Source organism: Hydractinia symbiolongicarpus, chromosome 11 (genome assembly GCF_029227915.1).
Source record: "Hydractinia symbiolongicarpus strain clone_291-10 chromosome 11, HSymV2.1, whole genome shotgun sequence".
NCBI lineage: Eukaryota > Metazoa > Cnidaria > Hydrozoa > Anthoathecata > Hydractiniidae > Hydractinia > Hydractinia symbiolongicarpus.
Window position 1 is genome coordinate 6252098 of NC_079885.1, and position 18035 is coordinate 6270132.

Here is an 18035-nt window from a genome sequence, read left to right on the forward strand (position 1 = left end):
CTAGGTTGCTGCTGACAGTATGTGTCAGCACCAATTAACAAGGTGATTAAAAAGATCAGTCAATTATAATGTTATTTCTTTTTTTTGGCATTTCATGTCTTAAAAAATGTTTAACTAACAAAAGGAATAAAAAACTTTTTAACAATGTAACGAAAAATCAAATTCCTTTTTGCAGGTATGTGTGGTTAAGGCGGTGCCCCTAGAAACAAACTATATCGCAGAGGATTGTCTTTTTTGAAGATACTTGATGAGGATATCATAGTATGTGACAGCGCGACAAAATTAAGTTAAAATTTAATTAATTGGTTTGTTGCTATAGTTATTCGTTCCTAGGAAAAGTATAGGTAAAATATGACATTTTGTTGCTCGACGCCTAAATAAATAACTGAATAACATGTGTTATTTCCACAACTTTTTGGCTGCTTTTGTTCCTCAAGGGTCACGTGTATGTATTAAGCGAATCGCATGTTCACAAGGCTGACTCGACCTCCAGAGAACTGATGCAGTATTTTTTGGACGACAGAAAAGCTAAAACAGGGCAAACAGGCAATATCTCGACAAAATAAGTAAAAGACAAAACTTCGATTTGAAAATCGGTTTTATTTAAACACTAGGTGGTACTTATACCTGCATCAACAGAAGAAATTGTAAAGGGTGGGTGCTTCGATCTTAAGAATTCTTGTTTCGCGTGGATTACGAACTTAAACGGCAAAAAACTTGTTAAAATACTATTTTATGGACATTCTTTACTTGTGGATCGACAAAAGGTGGACGCCAGCACTATTTCTACCTGAAAAACACCAAATACCTAATGAGGAGTAAACTCTGACGAATTCACTTTGGAGGTTGCGTCGTTAAGACAGGTTTCTGAATGCTTGTGGAACACCACATTTAATATTCAGGAACTGTCATATATTGTCTTAGGAGGCCCTAAAGTATCGTCTAGCTATTGCAAGGAATTAAACATCGACGGAGGGGCAAGAAAGCTGTCTAAAAATGCGAAAATGGTTGCTATGGGCGTTGCTATGCACTTATATTTGCGGTTGGTTGAAAAAAGTGGCAGAATTCGCAATAAAAACCTAAATTTGTCATAAGCACTACTTGCTACGGTATTCTAGGATAAATTTGTTGTCAGAATACAGCTGAATGACAATTCTTAAAATTTAGAATTTTTTTCTAGGGGAACCTAGGGGAAGATAAAGAAATTTAGTTTAATAGTCGAATTGCAAATACACCAAACAAAGTAACAACAGCGATCTAATTTTATATTTTTTTATTTGTATTTTATTTTTTATTTTATATTTGCACATAAGTCAAGTGTAACAGAATACCAAGTTTTTACGTCATATTGATTTTTAGAAATACAATATTGCTTTTGATCGCTTGCTCGTAACAAATCCTTCTCGTTTCAATGACGTGCCATTATTTGTTGTGGAGGGAGGAAAAAGGAAATTTTGAGGCCACTACTCTTTGCTTTTGTATGTTCAAAAAATTATGGCTTTGAAAAGAAATTCTAAAAATTTTTAGTTTTTACGTCATATTGATTTCTTGAAATACAATATAGCTTTCGATCGCTTGCCATTGTTTGTTGTGGAGGGGGGAATAAGGAAATTTTGAGGCCACAACTCTTGGCTTTTGTATGTTCAGAAAATTATGGCTTTCAAAGGAAATTCTAAAAATTGTGTTTTTTTTACTACAAATTTAAATCGCGGTGAAATACATGGTTCGCTATAACTCAACTGCTGAATGTCCAAGTAGAAGATTCGGTGGACAGAACAGTGACGTTGGGAAGCATACGCAAAGTACAAAGTACAAACAGAACGCAATCGCAGGTTAATTACCTTTTAGACGACGGGGCACGACTGTAATGGGACCGTGTACTTAGAGGGAACTTTTAAAATTGCAATTCCGAGTTGACCCTTAAATACAAGATTTGGGGATAAAGATAAATTGTAAGCATTAGCATCTGACTTCTCCCATATCAATCCACTGTTATAATGCATATGGCTGCGATGGAGGAAGAAAGAAATATTTCCTTCAGATAACTAAGTCAATAACGTTTTGCGGAAATGTAAATCCTGACATATTGTTGATAATAAATAGAATGCTGTGTAGTAAGTTTTTTGCTATAAATATTACAAATCCGCTATTTCTCTTGGTCCCTGTAAATGTATTGGTCCCTGAGCGGATGCTATTATTTTCCATGTTTAAGCTTACACAAGACTACCCAAAGCTTAGGACTTCTAAGCTTAGGACTTCCAGGCTTAGGACTTCTAGGCTTAGGACTTCTAAGCTTAGGACTTCTAGGCTTAGGACTTCTAGGCTTAGGACTTCTAGGCTTAGGACTTCTAAGCTTAGGACTTCTAGGCTTAGGACTTCTAGGCTTAGGACTTCTAGGCTTAGGACTTCTAAGCTTAGGACTTCTAGGCTTAGGACTTCTAGGCTTAGGACTTCTAGGCTTAGGACTTCTAAGCTTAGGACTTCCAGGCTTAGGACTTCTAGGCTTAGGACTTCTAAGCTTAGGACTTCTAGGCTTAGGACTTCTAGGCTTAGGACTTCTAGGCTTAGGACTTCCAGGCTTAGGACTACAAAATCAAGTTTTATGTCTGAAGAAATGATTTATTAAACAAACCTCTTTTATATTCAAAATCTAATAATGGTAGCCGGATTCTTGATGAAAAAATAAATTTTAACATAAGGAAACACAAAAATCTTAATTCATAAAAATTAAAATAAATCCATTTTTATATAAACCCTATTGGCCACCCTTCTAAACTTTCAAATAAGTGCAATGCAATCACATTCTTAACGTCTGCTGCCTCTTTTCTATTCCGGGGTGGTGTGTTGTCCCGGTATAGAAAAGGAGAAAGTTAGAGCCAGAAACTGGTTTAGTGCCGATCAATTTATATGATATTTTGAAAAGTATTCCGTGAAAGAGAAGAAATTCAATGCTTTATGGAATGCATATGCCTGTTGGAGTATAAGCGCTATTTCAACTTCGAGATATTTATATGGGCACTTACTAAAGAGGGGCACTTTCAAGATGTAGGGCGCCAATTTGAATTAATAAGGTAGCCCTATAGATTGGTTTTGACGAAAAAGTCATGAAAAAATTTATTATCTGGGCGTAGCCCAATTTTCATTGAAGCGTCCATTACTACGACTCCCGAGTTTTGAAGTCTGCCTTAATATCTGATTCAGTAAATATGGTAGCGTTTTAAATTATTTTTTGGTTCTTGAAAATTATGTCAATCAGGAAAAGCTTTACAGCTGATTTGTCTCAACTTCTGCTGCTGCCAAATTAAAGTAGCAGCATTCTAATCTGCGTATCCAGTTCTAAACGTTAGAAATTTTGTCCAAGAGCAAAAAAGCACTCACAAATTTTGCGTGTAATAAATAATTAATTTTTATACTATTCTTTCCAAGAACACAAGGAAACACCTCTACAATTAATTCACTTTTTTAGTACAGTAACAAGTGTTTTCAACAATACAATAACATATGAGATATAGCTAAAATTTATTGAATGAGAATAATACTGTATTCCATTCTCTGACTCAATCATATAATTAGTGACAAAAAATTAATACAAGGTCGAGTAATTTATAAGCCTAGCTTTTTTACACTTAATAAAATTTGCAACCTGCGGACATGGTGATGTCCAGCCAGACCTTTCTTCACTTGATACACCATGATTATTTCTACAAAGGAGTATGGTATGAGAACGTATTTCTTTCCATTCAACAACGTCACAATCTGACTGCCTTCTTCAAGATCGTGTCGAACACCTGCTACTTCATCTTCTTACATAACCAAACTCAGTTCTAAATATGCAGAAAAGCATAGCGGTTAGTCTACAGTTAAACAAATATCTTCAGAAAAGAACGAGTAGCTTATAAACTGAAGAGGTCGTTGCAAACTGATGACAAGGAAAGTTCTTGATTAATACTTTTCTGTTCATGCTTTTTTTACTCTTTTTGTTATATTGACGTTATACATTTATATATGCAGTGTTTTCATAACTAATCGTAGTTTTCTCAAGACGTACTTCTTTGCTATTTAAAGTGACTGGTGTGACTAGAGTCCTTAGGTTAATGTTCAGATCAAGAAAAATAGGAACCAAGATTTTGTAGGAAAATGAAAACATGCAGTTTTATCGAAATAGTTGACACTTTAGCGAAAAACAATGATCCAAAGGACATATCTTTGACTCTTTAAAAAAACAGAAGCATATATATAACAAAAGCATATATTTTTTCTTAAGAAACATACAACATTGTTATTTTACATTCAGCCTTTTTTTTTCTTTTTATTATTTTACGAAGTGTCCAATGCTAATAACTTATCTGATGCTTCACCATCAAATCCACCATCAACTTCTGGCTCTTGTTTGTAAAATTCTCTGTTACATAAAAACCACACTATAAATAGAACAATAACAAACGAAAGAAAACTCAACATAATCGTCGTGTAGTCAGAGCCTAATTTAACTGACGCTCCAACCAGCGCGTATGATAATTCGAAAAGCGTGTTACGGAGAGCGTCTGTTACTGTTCGTATTTCTGTCGGAACAAATTTTAAAAGTAGTGACCTTGAAACCACATGAAACGGTGTTTGAGTTAGATATACGAAACTCCCATTGATGTATGCTAAAGCTTGCATAACACTGTAGTTATTATCAATATAGCATAGTAATACCATGGTAAGTGCGACCAGAAGTAAGATGACCAAGCTAAAAATAAGCAAGGTGAAATCTGAGACACGTTTGGAGAGGTAAGTGATGGCAATTGATACTGGAAGTGCTGAAGCAACTGCTGTGATTAAATTAAATTTTGCGAAATCTGTTTGATGCCATTTTAGATATTGATGAAATTTTATTGGCTGTAACATTACTGTCATACCACGTGCGTAACACGTGACCAAGATTAATGCAAATATCATCACCACAGCTTTATTGCTAAAAGCTGTTTTCACAGCGCTTTTGTATGAATTTGTAAACGAAGCAAGATCTTTGATGCAAGGACTGATTTTCACATCACCAAGTTGTTCTGATGACGGAAGTTTCTCGTAATTTTTTGATGTGTTTTTTAATACAGAAATGTCAACAAGCAATTGAGCGCATGATAAACAAAGCATGTACAACCCAGGCATATTACCAACTGACAATTTCCAATTTCCAATTCGAACATTAACCTCATTAAAGGCAAATGTTAAAGCCGGACCACTTATTCCTCCCAATGTGGTAAACACAGTCAAAATAGAAATTTGGTGCGTCATCTCGTCCTTCCTATAAACTCTGGATACTTCGCCAACCAAAGCTACAGAGCGGGCCGCAATAGTGCCAGCTAAGAATTGACCAGTCAACACGATGTATGGAGAATAATACAAAGTATACATCAGATTTCCAAGAATACATAAACAACTCACACAAATACTAATCCGTTTTATATTTCGAGTTTTATCAGCGTAATAACTAACTGCCAGGGATGATAACACGCCGGAGAAACATAAACATGCCCACGATAATCCGAAGAATAAATCGGGATATTTGACGTGCATTGTATCTTTGAAGTAAAAATACTCTGTTTGGAAATAAATGAGCAGCGTTGTACCGTACATATAAGCTGTGAAACATGTTGCTATAAAAGTCAATGTGCGTTGATGCAACCAGTTCTCATAAGTATTCTCCATATCTCGCTTAAAATAGATATAGGAGAGATTATAACAAGTAAAGAAGTAGTACTTTTACAAAACTGGATCCAATATAGATATCTTTTGCAAAAACGTTGTATATCATACCAATCATACCACGGTATGAAGTGCTTTATCACAACTTCTGTCTAAAATCACCGGTCATAATGTAAGCATAGTTTCAATGGAACCATTTATAGTACTCAGTCACTTAAATTAAATTATCTCACAATTTCTCCACTACTGAAACATATACGTTTATCAGCAAATATACTTTTAACGATATTCATTTAAATTACAATGGGGAGTTGATTTACTCATCACGCTAATTGATGCATTTTTATTTATGTCTTCCTTTGCTCTCCTCCGTTCTTGACGTTGGTCTCTAAAAATTAAATGTCGCAAATTCAAAAATCAGATTTCAGTCTAAATTGTATCTTACACTTCGGTTTATCATTCAGTCTAATACTATAATTTTTAAAAGTAAATAATTTAGGTTAAAAGTCGCAGATCTGATACATGATATACAAAGATGCAGCATCTAAGAAAAAAATTAAGAAACATGACTTCACGTGCATTTAACTAACTATTTCCTCAGTAAAGAAGCTTGAAAATTGTTCATAATCTAATGCACTTGTAGTTGATTAATGGGCCATTTGAAATTATACCAATTACTTCAATTTTTAATTATTCTATGTTTTTAGCACTACATGGTTTTACATGATTTCTTAGGAATGGAAGGGTAGTTCATTAGAATAATGATGCTTTCTGAAAGTTAAATATAGTAGCCGGGAGTAACATGACGGAATTTTAGTTTGTTTTTCCGACGGATAAACTCCCGTGGAGTTTATCCGTCGGAAAAACAAACAAGGGTTTAGAACCCAAATCCCACAGGAAGATATCGACACAAAGCCAGTTTTTCGTCATTTTTCAAATAAGGACAAAAGCTTCACGCGGTAAATACTCAGAAGCCAGCACGCGGTAAATGCTTAGAAAGTAAAGCAGCTACTTTTGCACACACTTAGGACAAGCAGCCAGCGTTTAAGATGTGTTAATCACATTCTCTAGCACGTCCGTACCACAAAATAATCTACGTTGGGGCCCGCAAGTTCCCCGAAATTCGTAAAAAGGTTGACATTTTGACACATTTTAACTCAACCAAAAAAGCTTGAAATGTAGAAACAGCTTGTGTATTTACTTGTGATGACCAACTTCATAGTTACCTGTCTTGTGTCAACATATTAGGATTTTAGTTAATATGAAGAATTAAACCAGTAAGCATTATCGTTGAAATTTGTACGTATCTAACAAGCAGGTTAAAAACACTGAAATTAGTGAATAAGTTATTGCTTTCATCAAAAACGCCCGTCACACACAATGCCGATGCCTGTGATGTACGCCCGTCGTTACCCTGCAGCTAAAACAATAACTCAGCAATTTGTTCTTTTTGCAGGATAAGATTACGTGAAAATAGTCAAATTATTGTTACCTTTATTAAATACCTTGCCTACAGCTCAGTACAAAATTAATTGTGAGCAAAAAATAACCCTGTTGTCTCATTACCTAGGTGCATACAATTATTACCAGTGGCTTAACCCAATGTTTCGACGCCTTCCGGCTAGTCTATGACCCTTGTCTGACTGTTTTCGCAAAGTCATTGAATAAACTCGGTTCGATTTACAAAATTTAAATTTGTAATTATATAATTTTATTGGTTTATTGTCCTTATTTAATACTTAAAAAACACAAAAAAATGTAAAATTACTTAATACGTATTAAAAACAGAAAACAAAAACTAGAATCCATAAAATTCGACTACGTTATTTTAAGTGCTGCAAAACTTTATCAGATATCCAGGAGGAGCGTTTTGGTGAAGGCATACAGTATATATGTCGTAAATGTAGAGAAGCGCACACTGTGTTCTAGCGTTTTTAATGCATGTTTCAACAAATGCCTTTTCCACCGCTTTAGCTGAAATACGACACAGGTTTCAACCTGTTGCAACCCCGTCATAGCAATAACAGTCGGCCGGCATTTTTTTTATATTGCGAAATAAGTTCCTGTGATATTCAAAAAATTATTTGGGACACCAACATAAGCGCTTAATACAGGTTACCGATGTCACACATTCATTTGTGGAGTACATCAGTGCACCATAAGGCAGTACACCCTTTTTAAAAAATTGTTCATTAGGCTTCAGTTTAAATAAAAATAGGGGAAACAGCCTCTCTTTACACCGCACAGCTAAAACAACCCTTTGGCAATTTTATTGCGCAGAATGAGTTTGCAAAATTTGTTGTCAGTTTTTATCTTAAACCTGTGAATAAAAAAAGCCTTGTCGGTTAACTGTTGGTTAAATGTGAACCCTAAGCATCAAAAGATAACCGAGTTTATGTTACAGTAAAGGTGTAAATTCCAAACTGCATTTGATAAACTGCATTCAGCTACTTTCACTTTTTCTACAGTCAGATAGCGCACTGTTGCAGCTAACAAAATTCAGATTGTTGAAATGACACAAAAAAGAAATAATGATCACTAAGAATGTCCTACTGGTTTTGAAACTTCGTAGAAATCTATACGCTCGTAACCAAAGTCGTAAAATTGGTAAGTTGAGATCAAACATGCAAAAATGTGTGGTTAGAGAAATAAGTTCTTGATTACGTTTATTTTTTCTTTGTAACGTTTTGCAATAATACTTTGAAGAAGTTTCTTTTTGATACATGTAGTTCTAAATTTTACAGTTGTCTAAATTTACAAAAACTAGCTAGGAGACCAGGCGTGACATATAGCATTAACGAATAAATGACTTCCCGCCATTTTGTGATTCCCTTTTCCATGAAATTATTTCTCTCACATAAAACTCATTTGGTTGATGCCTAAAATCCCATCAGTAAAATTATAGTGGTTATGTCGTCATAATTTAGCGTCTTCTGCTCATTTCAAGAATCTCAAATGTGCAATAACTTGAGTACAAAAAGTATTGAATGTTGTTATGGGACCAATTCAAAGAATTAGCATGGAGTATATTTTCGTACTAGTCATGCTTTCCGAGTTCCAGAATTTAAACATTATAAAGGAGGACGATGGCCTTTTTTTAAGGGTGATCTTTCAGTTCAGATCTCTCTTGAGTTACAAATTTGTATTTACATACAAACTTGAACAATGTTTTGATGGATCTAATTATATGCCAGTCTTCAGGTAAAAATCATCCAATTTTGCAGCTTGTGGGCCGATAATTTGTATTAATGACAAGAAAATCTAAATTGAGTTGATTATGGCGAAGATAGGAAGGAAATAAAACCATTTCTTGTTCTACGTTTTTATTGTTTATTCTGCAAAACTTTAAAATGGGCTCCTTTTGTTATTACGAACACTAGTTCATTTGTTGTGCCGTACCAGTCTAGCAGAGCGGCACGAGCATATTGTTGCTGTATGACCTTAACGAAAAAACGTTAAATATATAATAAAATCAAACGTTGTCCTAATATTACGAGTACACTTGATTTCACCAATGCCAACTACAACGAACATGTGACCATAGTACTGCCGGAACGACTGGCTTAGATGACTAATCGTACGCTCGCGAGAAACTCCATAAATATTCGCACATCACTACTTGCGGCTACCATCTTTAGCAAACAGTATGAAAGTAGTACATTAAAAGACTACTTAGATTATGATCTATAAATTAGGAAGTACATAGGGGTGGTAGGTATTATTTAAATGTGCTTCTGTCCACTTAGAAAAAATATGACAAATCAGTAAAATTAGCTGTATTCTGGTAAATAAAATTAATATAAAATAAAAGTAAATTCTTAAGTGTTACATTTCCAGAGAAAAAACAAGCCTTCTAATAAATAAACGTTTATAATATGCACAATTTTACAATTCATTAGCACAAAACACACTGATAAATGTTTTCTTGCATGAGAATAGATTTTAATACCGATGTTGCATTCTAGACAACTTATTGATGAAAAAGGTAAAAAAATTGATTTTTCAAATGTTTGAAATAGCAGTTTTGTGATGAGAATATCGCCTTCCCTTGACTAGAGGCGAAACGCAAAAATGAAAGTTACATATCGACAGTTTGAACATTGCTAAATAAATCACGATCTAGTTTCTCATACATTCTTTTTAGCTGTCGACCAGCTCCCACTTCGTATATGTTTTCCACAGAACCTGATAAGTATTTTCCGCGTACTTTGTCTAATATCGTATTCCATAGCACAGGTTCCGCGATTTGACGTGCCATTAATTCCGCAACTTCTTCTTTGTTCGTATATTTTTGCGCGGTAACATTCGAAACAAGCGTAGTATCGTTAGGAGTGATGTTTACGCTACAAAGTGCGTCGTAAAACTCTTCTATCGCAGGATTCATGTATGGCGTGTGAAATGCTGCACTCATGAACATTTTGGATATTTTCACTTTTGAAGGATTCTTGAGCTAAAAAGAATATAATTTTTTAACAAAAATAAATTACCAAAGAAATTTAAGCTTACGCCTTGCTCCCAAGTTAATTTTATAATGTTTATAACATATAAGTATTGAACAAAAACATAATTCTTTTCGCTTTCGTTCAAACTTATTTCAGGTTTAATTTGATTTTGACGTCATGCAGTCACTCAGGAGAGTGCAAGTTATATAATAGGGCCGGGAGATAGGGGGTTCTGCAGCTGCCCGCGTTTATATTTTCAGCGACTTAATTCCGGATGAAGCGAAAAATCCAGCGTCAAAATTCAAAATTACTGACTTATATACAAAATATATACAAAATATATACAAAAATGTACCCTATGAATCCTCTATTAACATTTCGATCATTGTGCTTAGGACCAACGTAATGACGTCAAAATTACTTTGATAAGCTGTTATTCAAGATGGCGATCCAATTTGCATGGAAGTAGTTCTTTTAACCTTTTTTTTTATTTTAATACTATCTTATAAATGTAAGTCAGGCAAAAAAAAAACGGTTTGTTTTCTTAGATACTAGTGGTAATGAGAGTTTGAGGTTAAGTTGTTTTAAGGTGGGAGGTAAGTTTTACAAAAGGGATTGTAAAAATCATCAGGTGTGAAAAAACAAGTCTACAGAAATTCTGGCATAGAAGAACATACTGTAGGTGCAACTTACAAGGAAATGTTCTCGGTTCAACACTTTCTCAACCAAATCTTTGGAGCCACCGAGCGCAACACTTTTATAAAATCGCTCAACTGCTATCGAAATATGTTTGTTTTTGTCACCAGCATTCTCTGTTAAATCTTCGCACATTTGTTTTACATCATCAAAGTCCAATCCATGTACCCCAACCATTGCAGACTCCGCCATATTTACAGCTCTGTCCATTGACTCTGCTCTAACTTTGATAACCTGCAATGCTATAAAAATAAATAGAAATCTTTCATAATTTTTGTTTTTTCTGGTTGCTACTTATTTATTCGATAAAAGTTCAGCTAAAGTTTATCTTAGAATGATTGAAAAAAGAAAAATAGAATCGCAAAGGTGAAAAGGTTATCACAATAGGATATTCACCTTCTTCAAAAGTGATCCAATTTGCAATACATAACGCAGAAACCTCTCCCACACTATTCCCAAAAACAAATCCAGCCTAAAAAAATGTGAAGAAATATTACTTTGAGCTGAGTAAAAGCTTTATTAATAGTAATATTTATTTCCAATATCTATTATACACTGGATTACTACTTCTGCAAAATAATATTTTTTGCAAGGAGGTTCTGTGTTAATATATTCTACAAGTAATAATCAAATAATAAGGTATTATCATGGAGGTATGAAAATATTTATGTAAGTACTTAAATCAACATAAAAAGAATGAGGAATAGTCTATACTCTATCTATTGTAATAGCTTGGTGAGCACGAGACTTTATACTACACCAAAGGAAATCTCTAAACCTTACATTAAAATCTTCTACATCGTGCTCCTCTCGCAGCTTATTTTTCAGTTTGTAATATCCAAGTATTGACGCTACCATTACAGCAGGTTGGGTATACAATGTTCTAAATTGAGTGATACATAAAGGGGTTTAAATATTATTGTTGAATTTAAAGGATTTGGATAAAAGATTTATTGTACCTACATGTTCAGATTGAAGCATAAATGATATTATTATATACCCGTAAGCAAAAACAGCCATTGAATAAATAATCGTATTCCACCCGTATTATTCAATGCTTGTGACGTAACAATAGTTTTGACAAAACATTCGTAAACGCATGTTTTGATTTTATCCTTTCCTCCTCATTAATTTTTATCGTAATTAACTGTGATTGGTTGTTTCTTAGTGGTCCGTTTTCTGATTGGTCGATTTCCAAACACGTGAAATGGCGGGAACTTTTTTGTCGAGAAAATTCTTTTTACAAAAACATCAAAACAAAGAAATCGAAACAAAAATGAATCGCTTCGGGGACATAGATGATGCAAGAATTGAAAAATTAATAAACACAAAACAAAATAAGTAATATTAATTATAACAATCTCTTTTGGGTATATAATAAAACATATATAACATAGGTTATTGGATTTATTAACCCGAGGTGATTTATATTCAACTCCGCTGCGCGTCGTTGAATATAAATCACCTCGGGTTAATAAATCTCAATAACCTATGTTTACCTATTGTACATCTACTTATTATATATACTATATAAATATATAAAAAATATATAATATGACAATAAATACTGTATTACCTGTCCAAAATCTCTTTTGGTCCATTTCGACAAATCTTCACTAAATCGTAACCTAATATTTCTGATGTCATTTCTCGCAAAGGTTCTTCAATGTCAGGGCTGAGGTTTTGTAACATACCAACATATTGTGCGCCCTGACCAGGACATAGTATGGCTGTTTTCTCTCCTCTGAAAGTTGGTAATGGTGCGGTCTTAGTTACTGGTACATAATTACGAAGTCCGGGAGCTTTTAACAAACATTTAGCTTTAGAGGCGGCTAAAACTATACCTTTCATCTTCTACAAAACAAAAACATAAACAGGTTTAATAGCTACTGAATGAATGATAGTTTTCTGTGATAGAAATATTTGCAAAAAAAAAAAAAAAACACTTTTACATAAGATCTGGCAAAATTCTCAAAAATTAAACTAAAGCAAGTCGTCTTGTATTTTAGTTCAATTATTTAACTTTTACAGCGCAATAAAAAAATTTTTAAGATAAAAAAATCCAAGCACACACAAGTGTTGCAAAATCGTACAATTATTTGCGAAAATTATCATCTTGAAACCCATTTTTTGCTTAACAATTAAAGTAGAAAAAGCAGCCTCAGCCTTGACATTTGTTCCAATCTTGTTTTTATTATAAAAAATATCCTTGGCAATATTAATATGAGATTGTTGATATATATAAAAAGTCTACTTACCTTTGAACTTTTTGAACTTGAGATTAAAACACTTTTTAGTAGCAATTAGAATACACCAAATTTACAATGGTATAAATGTATTCTGAAAGAAGATTTTTTTTATTTGATAGCTTCAAGCCGGCAACTAAAGCTAAAGTTTTTGATACGCTCCCAATCAACTTCCGATGAATTTAGATACCTTTGATCGAATTCGCAGTTTTTATATATGTGCAGAAAATGTAGCACGGGAGGTCAGGTATTCTTTTTTGATTGGCTAAAAATTACTAAATTCATAACTGCCAAGGATTTTCCTAAGCGCCGATGGAGGTGGTCGACTATGAAATGAAATATCATAATGATGTGTGGCTTCGACACACGCAGAACATTTTTAATGAACACGAAATATTTAGTAAACATCAAATATGAAACACAGTTAAATGAGATTAATATTATTATTATTATTTTTGGATTGTATCCAACAAGATTGTTAATTTCTTTGTTGAATTCCATCACATGATAATTGTTTACTCGCAAAGAGAAAAAAGCATCAAAGAAGCAACTTGTGGAAATATACGTGCATCTCGTTGCATCATGCGGTGTGAGTGGTTTTTTGTCCTCCCTGTTATTCTCATGGATAATTTTTCTAACATTTCCATAAAGAAACAGGGTAGACTATGTAATTACAGTCTTGTTCATAACACAAGCACACATATAAATAGACAAATTGTTTTTTTCTCCTTCTGTCATAAATACACTCGTCATTCCGTGGTGTTATCCACAGAATTACACTTTCCTGTATGCAAGTAAGAAGGCCTGCGAGAAAGGTTAAAAATCATGATAATTTGATTTGGGTTAAAAGATTAGTATTTAAAAAAATTATTTTTACAAGCTCGTGAGCTTGTATTAAAACGCAAATGTGTCCTACAAGAATGGAAATTTTTGCCTCTCTGAGCACCGACACGGGAGTCGTCGTGTGTTCGAATCTCATCTTGGTAACTATTTTTACTTTTTTTTTCTTTTTTCTTTTTTAAAAAGATAAGACAAGTGTTCAAAACACTTGTTTAACTAACTAGTAAATAAAGGTGTTTCCACCAAACTTTTTAAAAGTGAATGTAGGCAGAATTAACTGAATTAATGAATTTCGCAAATTTTGGGGTTTGTGGGTTTGTGGTCTTTCCTCTTCCTGTCAGTCGGTTCACCCAAGACGGACCCATCGAAAATTAAAAGTTCGAGGAATTTTTCGTTCAGGAAGGTCTCACAAATCAATTTTGTAAAATAAGTGTGTAACAAATATTATTGCGTATCTGAATAGTAAAATATGTCGTGTCTAACTTCGTAACAAAAATCCCAATTTGATAGACAGCTTTTTGTAAACTTTATTCGCGAGGTTGTTTGCGTATATCATACGTCTTGTTTATATAAAATTGTGCGCTATTAGCATTCACAAAAACGATTTATTTTAGTTGTTAATTTGTTTATTGTTGTTAGCGTGATTCATGGTACGTATGTAATCGAAGCTAACGAGGAAACGTGACGTCTATGCGATGTATACGTTACTCACTTTACTCCACTACCACCATACACTGTGGAAATTCACGTAGGCAACATTAATAATGCATAAGAACCCATACTGTGAAAAATAACATGTCGCCTCCTCTGTATTCTAGCAACATTGATAAGGAAATGTGAGTTGCTGATAATAATGTGATTAGTTTAGATTAATTTTGGTAATTAATCTAAACTTGAATTTGGCAGCGGATTGAAACCATAAGTTGAATTTAGCATAGTTCCGCTTTTAAAAAAATTGATTTTACCTTACATAAAAAATAAATTACACAGGTTCTGTTGTTGTATTAACATTTAGTGTAAAGTTTTTACCAGGCCCTCTTTCTTTTTATTGCAACTGCGCACTGCGATTCTTTAAGGATAGATGCCTTACAGCGATGCAAGTGAAATAAAGCGACAGAGACTACTTTAGTTTAGTTGTAGGACCACTTTCGATTTAAGTTTGTCACAGCTTGGTGTTCTTCTGTCCATGTGACATTTTTCCAGTACGCAATGTTACGTGGTATGTTTGAACAAACAGTTTTCAGGTTAGCCAATATGGTTTGTGGGAAGAAATGCCGGTTACACAGTCAACACTTCCATCAAACAGGGCTAAACTTTTGAATATTTTTTTTTGTTATTTAATGTTCAATACGTACATTCCATAGCTTTAGGTAGGTTTCCCTAACTTATTGTTTTTTTTGTTTAATTTTTTACAGTTTGTGTTTGCTACAACTTTTTCTGTGAGACAAGGAATGAGAAAACTCAGTGTTTTCACTCAACCAAATGTAATGCAACGTTACATTCTGATTGGGTGGATTTCTAGTCAATTCAGCCTGAAAATAGAAAGTCCGCACAGCAAACAGAAAATACATCCCAAGTATGATGGAGACATCAAACTTTTTAGGCTTTATACCTATTATCGTTTGTAGTTTTGCTCTCATTACGAAAAACTCTTTACCACCAAGAAAAATTGCCACAGTGAAAGAAAATAACCCGACATGATGGTTGGGAAATTATATAACAAAAAGAAGAAAAAGAAAAAACACCTTGTAAAGTTTATTGTAAAAAACAACAAAGATTGCATAATACATCTCTTAATTGTATAATTGGGCCAAAATAAAATTTGATAAACCGCATGAACCATTAACAATTATTTCATTCTGGTTTTGATGATTATACAACATAAGCAGAATTAAACGGTAGAATTAAACACCTCGCCCTGTCATTATCAGTCTGATTTTAGTATTTATTTTTGTTCTCATGTTATTTTTCTTCTACTTATTAGTTTAACTTCATGTTGTTGTTTTTTGTTGTTGTTTTTTCTTTTAAACTGGTCGAACTTAATTAGATCTGTTGTTTATTTTGAGTTCATATTTGTAAATTACAACATTTTTAGTCTTCTGTGAATATATGGTTATCAACATGTACTAGTTGCGCACAGTGCCGAGAATAATATCGGATATACCTTTTAAATCTTTTAGGTTCTCGGTCACCACGAAAATTTAGGCGAGTAACTTATACGAGAACTAAACCACAAAAATGGCAATATTTTCTAAGGAAAAGTGCGATAACTAGTTTATCATATGAACCGAGCATAAACCATTCTATTAAGTATATTCAGTAGATTATTTTTTAATTTCAGTCATGGTTCGTAAAGTTCTTTGTTCAACAGCGAACTGCAAGATAATATATTTGATCGAGTAATTTTATTTATAATAAATTTTCTATTTTTAATAGTTGAATTAAGTCAAAGATGAACTAAAAATTCTCAGAGATAGAGAACTTGCTCCGTTGGAAAATAAAAATATAGTATATATTCTTGTAGATTACAACATCAAAGTGCGAGAAAAACTCAACCATATGATAGTGTATTTGATCCTAAAAATGGTTCTAAAAAACTGATACATGTCAATATTGTTTAAAATAATATAGTTAAACTAGTCGTTGCCCGTGGAAAAATCCACGGGTTCGCCCGTCCTTTATAAGTACCCGTCGCAGCAAAATGGATAAAAATATATCGCATTTGATATTCGTGTTTCCGTAACATGATTTTCTAACTCAGCGGGGGGGTCCGTGCAGAGACAGACAGACGACGGCTATTATTATAGAGATAAAGCTTTTTAATTGCTTAAAAAATTATTTAAAATTTTGTTACGACCAAATAAGGTTATGTTATTAAACAAAATTGAAAAATAATAATGCTGACGTTTCAGATTATTTTTAAAGAAAACAGAAGCGTGCATTCTAACATGTACCAATAAAAATAAAAAATACTAAGACACGACCAGTAAAAATAATTGCCCATTTCATCCTAACTGCTAATATAAAATGTTTAGCTTCTTTTTTAGATAAGTCTAATTCTAAAGAATGTTTTACGAGCTGTTCGACCACCATTTTGCTATTTAATTCCTATACTAAGAATACCCATAAGAGATAGGAATATGCGGATGTTGGGACAAAATCCCTTAGCACTTTACCATTTTACGTCAGAAGAATAGATCATACCCGTTAAATCAACGATAGAAGAGTCCATAAAATCCGTTAGCACTTTACCATTTTACGTCAGAAGAATAGATCATATCCGTTATATCAAAGATAGAAGAATTTCTGCTTATAACGCTTATAACAATAGGATTTTACATACCAGAAAGTTGTTTACATAAGAAAAAGTCAAAACGAAAGTAGCCGTTGCTAAGGATATTTGGTATGTAAGGAATGCATTGTTCTCTATTGTTAGTCTGGTTTGATTGACATTTAATTGACGTCATTCTTTATCTAAACAAATACCATATGAAATAACCTGTTGTCATAGCCATCACAAGAGCGATCTTCTCATCTTCGTGTGCATCAGGAGTATCTTTGTGGTAGGGCACAGTAATATGCTGATCGGTAATGTGTTTATTAGGAATAGGCACGGTAATATGTTTATCAGGAATCTTTTTATGTGATTCAGCTGTTTTTTCAATCATATTGACTTTTCGATTAATCCCAATCGTCAGATCTTCACCCGATAGATAGATAGATAGATAGATAGATAGATAGATAGATAGATAGATAGATAGATAGATAGATAGATAGATAGATAGATAGATAGATAGATAGATAGATAGATAGATAGATAGATAGATAGATAGATAGATAGATAGATAGATAGATAGATAGATAGATAGATAGATAGATAGATAGATAGATAGATAGATAGATAGATAGATAGATAGATAGATAGATAGATAGATAGATAGATAGATAGATAGATAGATAGATAGATAGATAGATAGATAGATAGATAGATAGATAGATAGATAGATAGATAGATAGATAGATAGATAGATAGATGTGCATATTTTACATGGCTAGCCTCACAAATATCGAGGGATATACCCTGTCTATTATTTCCAGGAGGGGCCATGGCGTAGATGGAGAG

The 18035-nt window shown here is 33.4% G+C and overlaps 1 protein-coding gene across 3 annotated transcripts; it reads right to left on the minus strand.

Annotated features, from left to right (window-relative positions):
- Nucleotides 1–9449: 9449 nt before the first annotated feature.
- LOC130614820 (malonyl-CoA-acyl carrier protein transacylase, mitochondrial-like) lies at nt 9450–17222 on the minus strand. 3 transcript variants are annotated; one of them, XM_057436279.1, is made up of 6 exons: nt 17117–17222; nt 12403–12680; nt 11610–11709; nt 11223–11298; nt 10824–11068; nt 9450–10138 (listed from the first exon to the last, which is right to left on the minus strand). In XM_057436279.1, the coding sequence occupies exons 2-6, from the start codon at nt 12675–12677 to the stop codon at nt 9767–9769; spliced, it is 1068 nt and encodes a 355-aa protein (XP_057292262.1). In that variant the 5' UTR covers nt 12678–12680; nt 17117–17222; the 3' UTR covers nt 9450–9766. The 3 variants fall into 3 exon arrangements, with proteins under 3 accessions (XP_057292262.1, XP_057292260.1, XP_057292261.1); XM_057436277.1 differs by having other exon boundaries at nt 13085–17192; XM_057436278.1 differs by lacking the exon at nt 17117–17222 and having other exon boundaries at nt 12403–13063.
- Nucleotides 17223–18035: the final 813 nt, after the last annotated feature.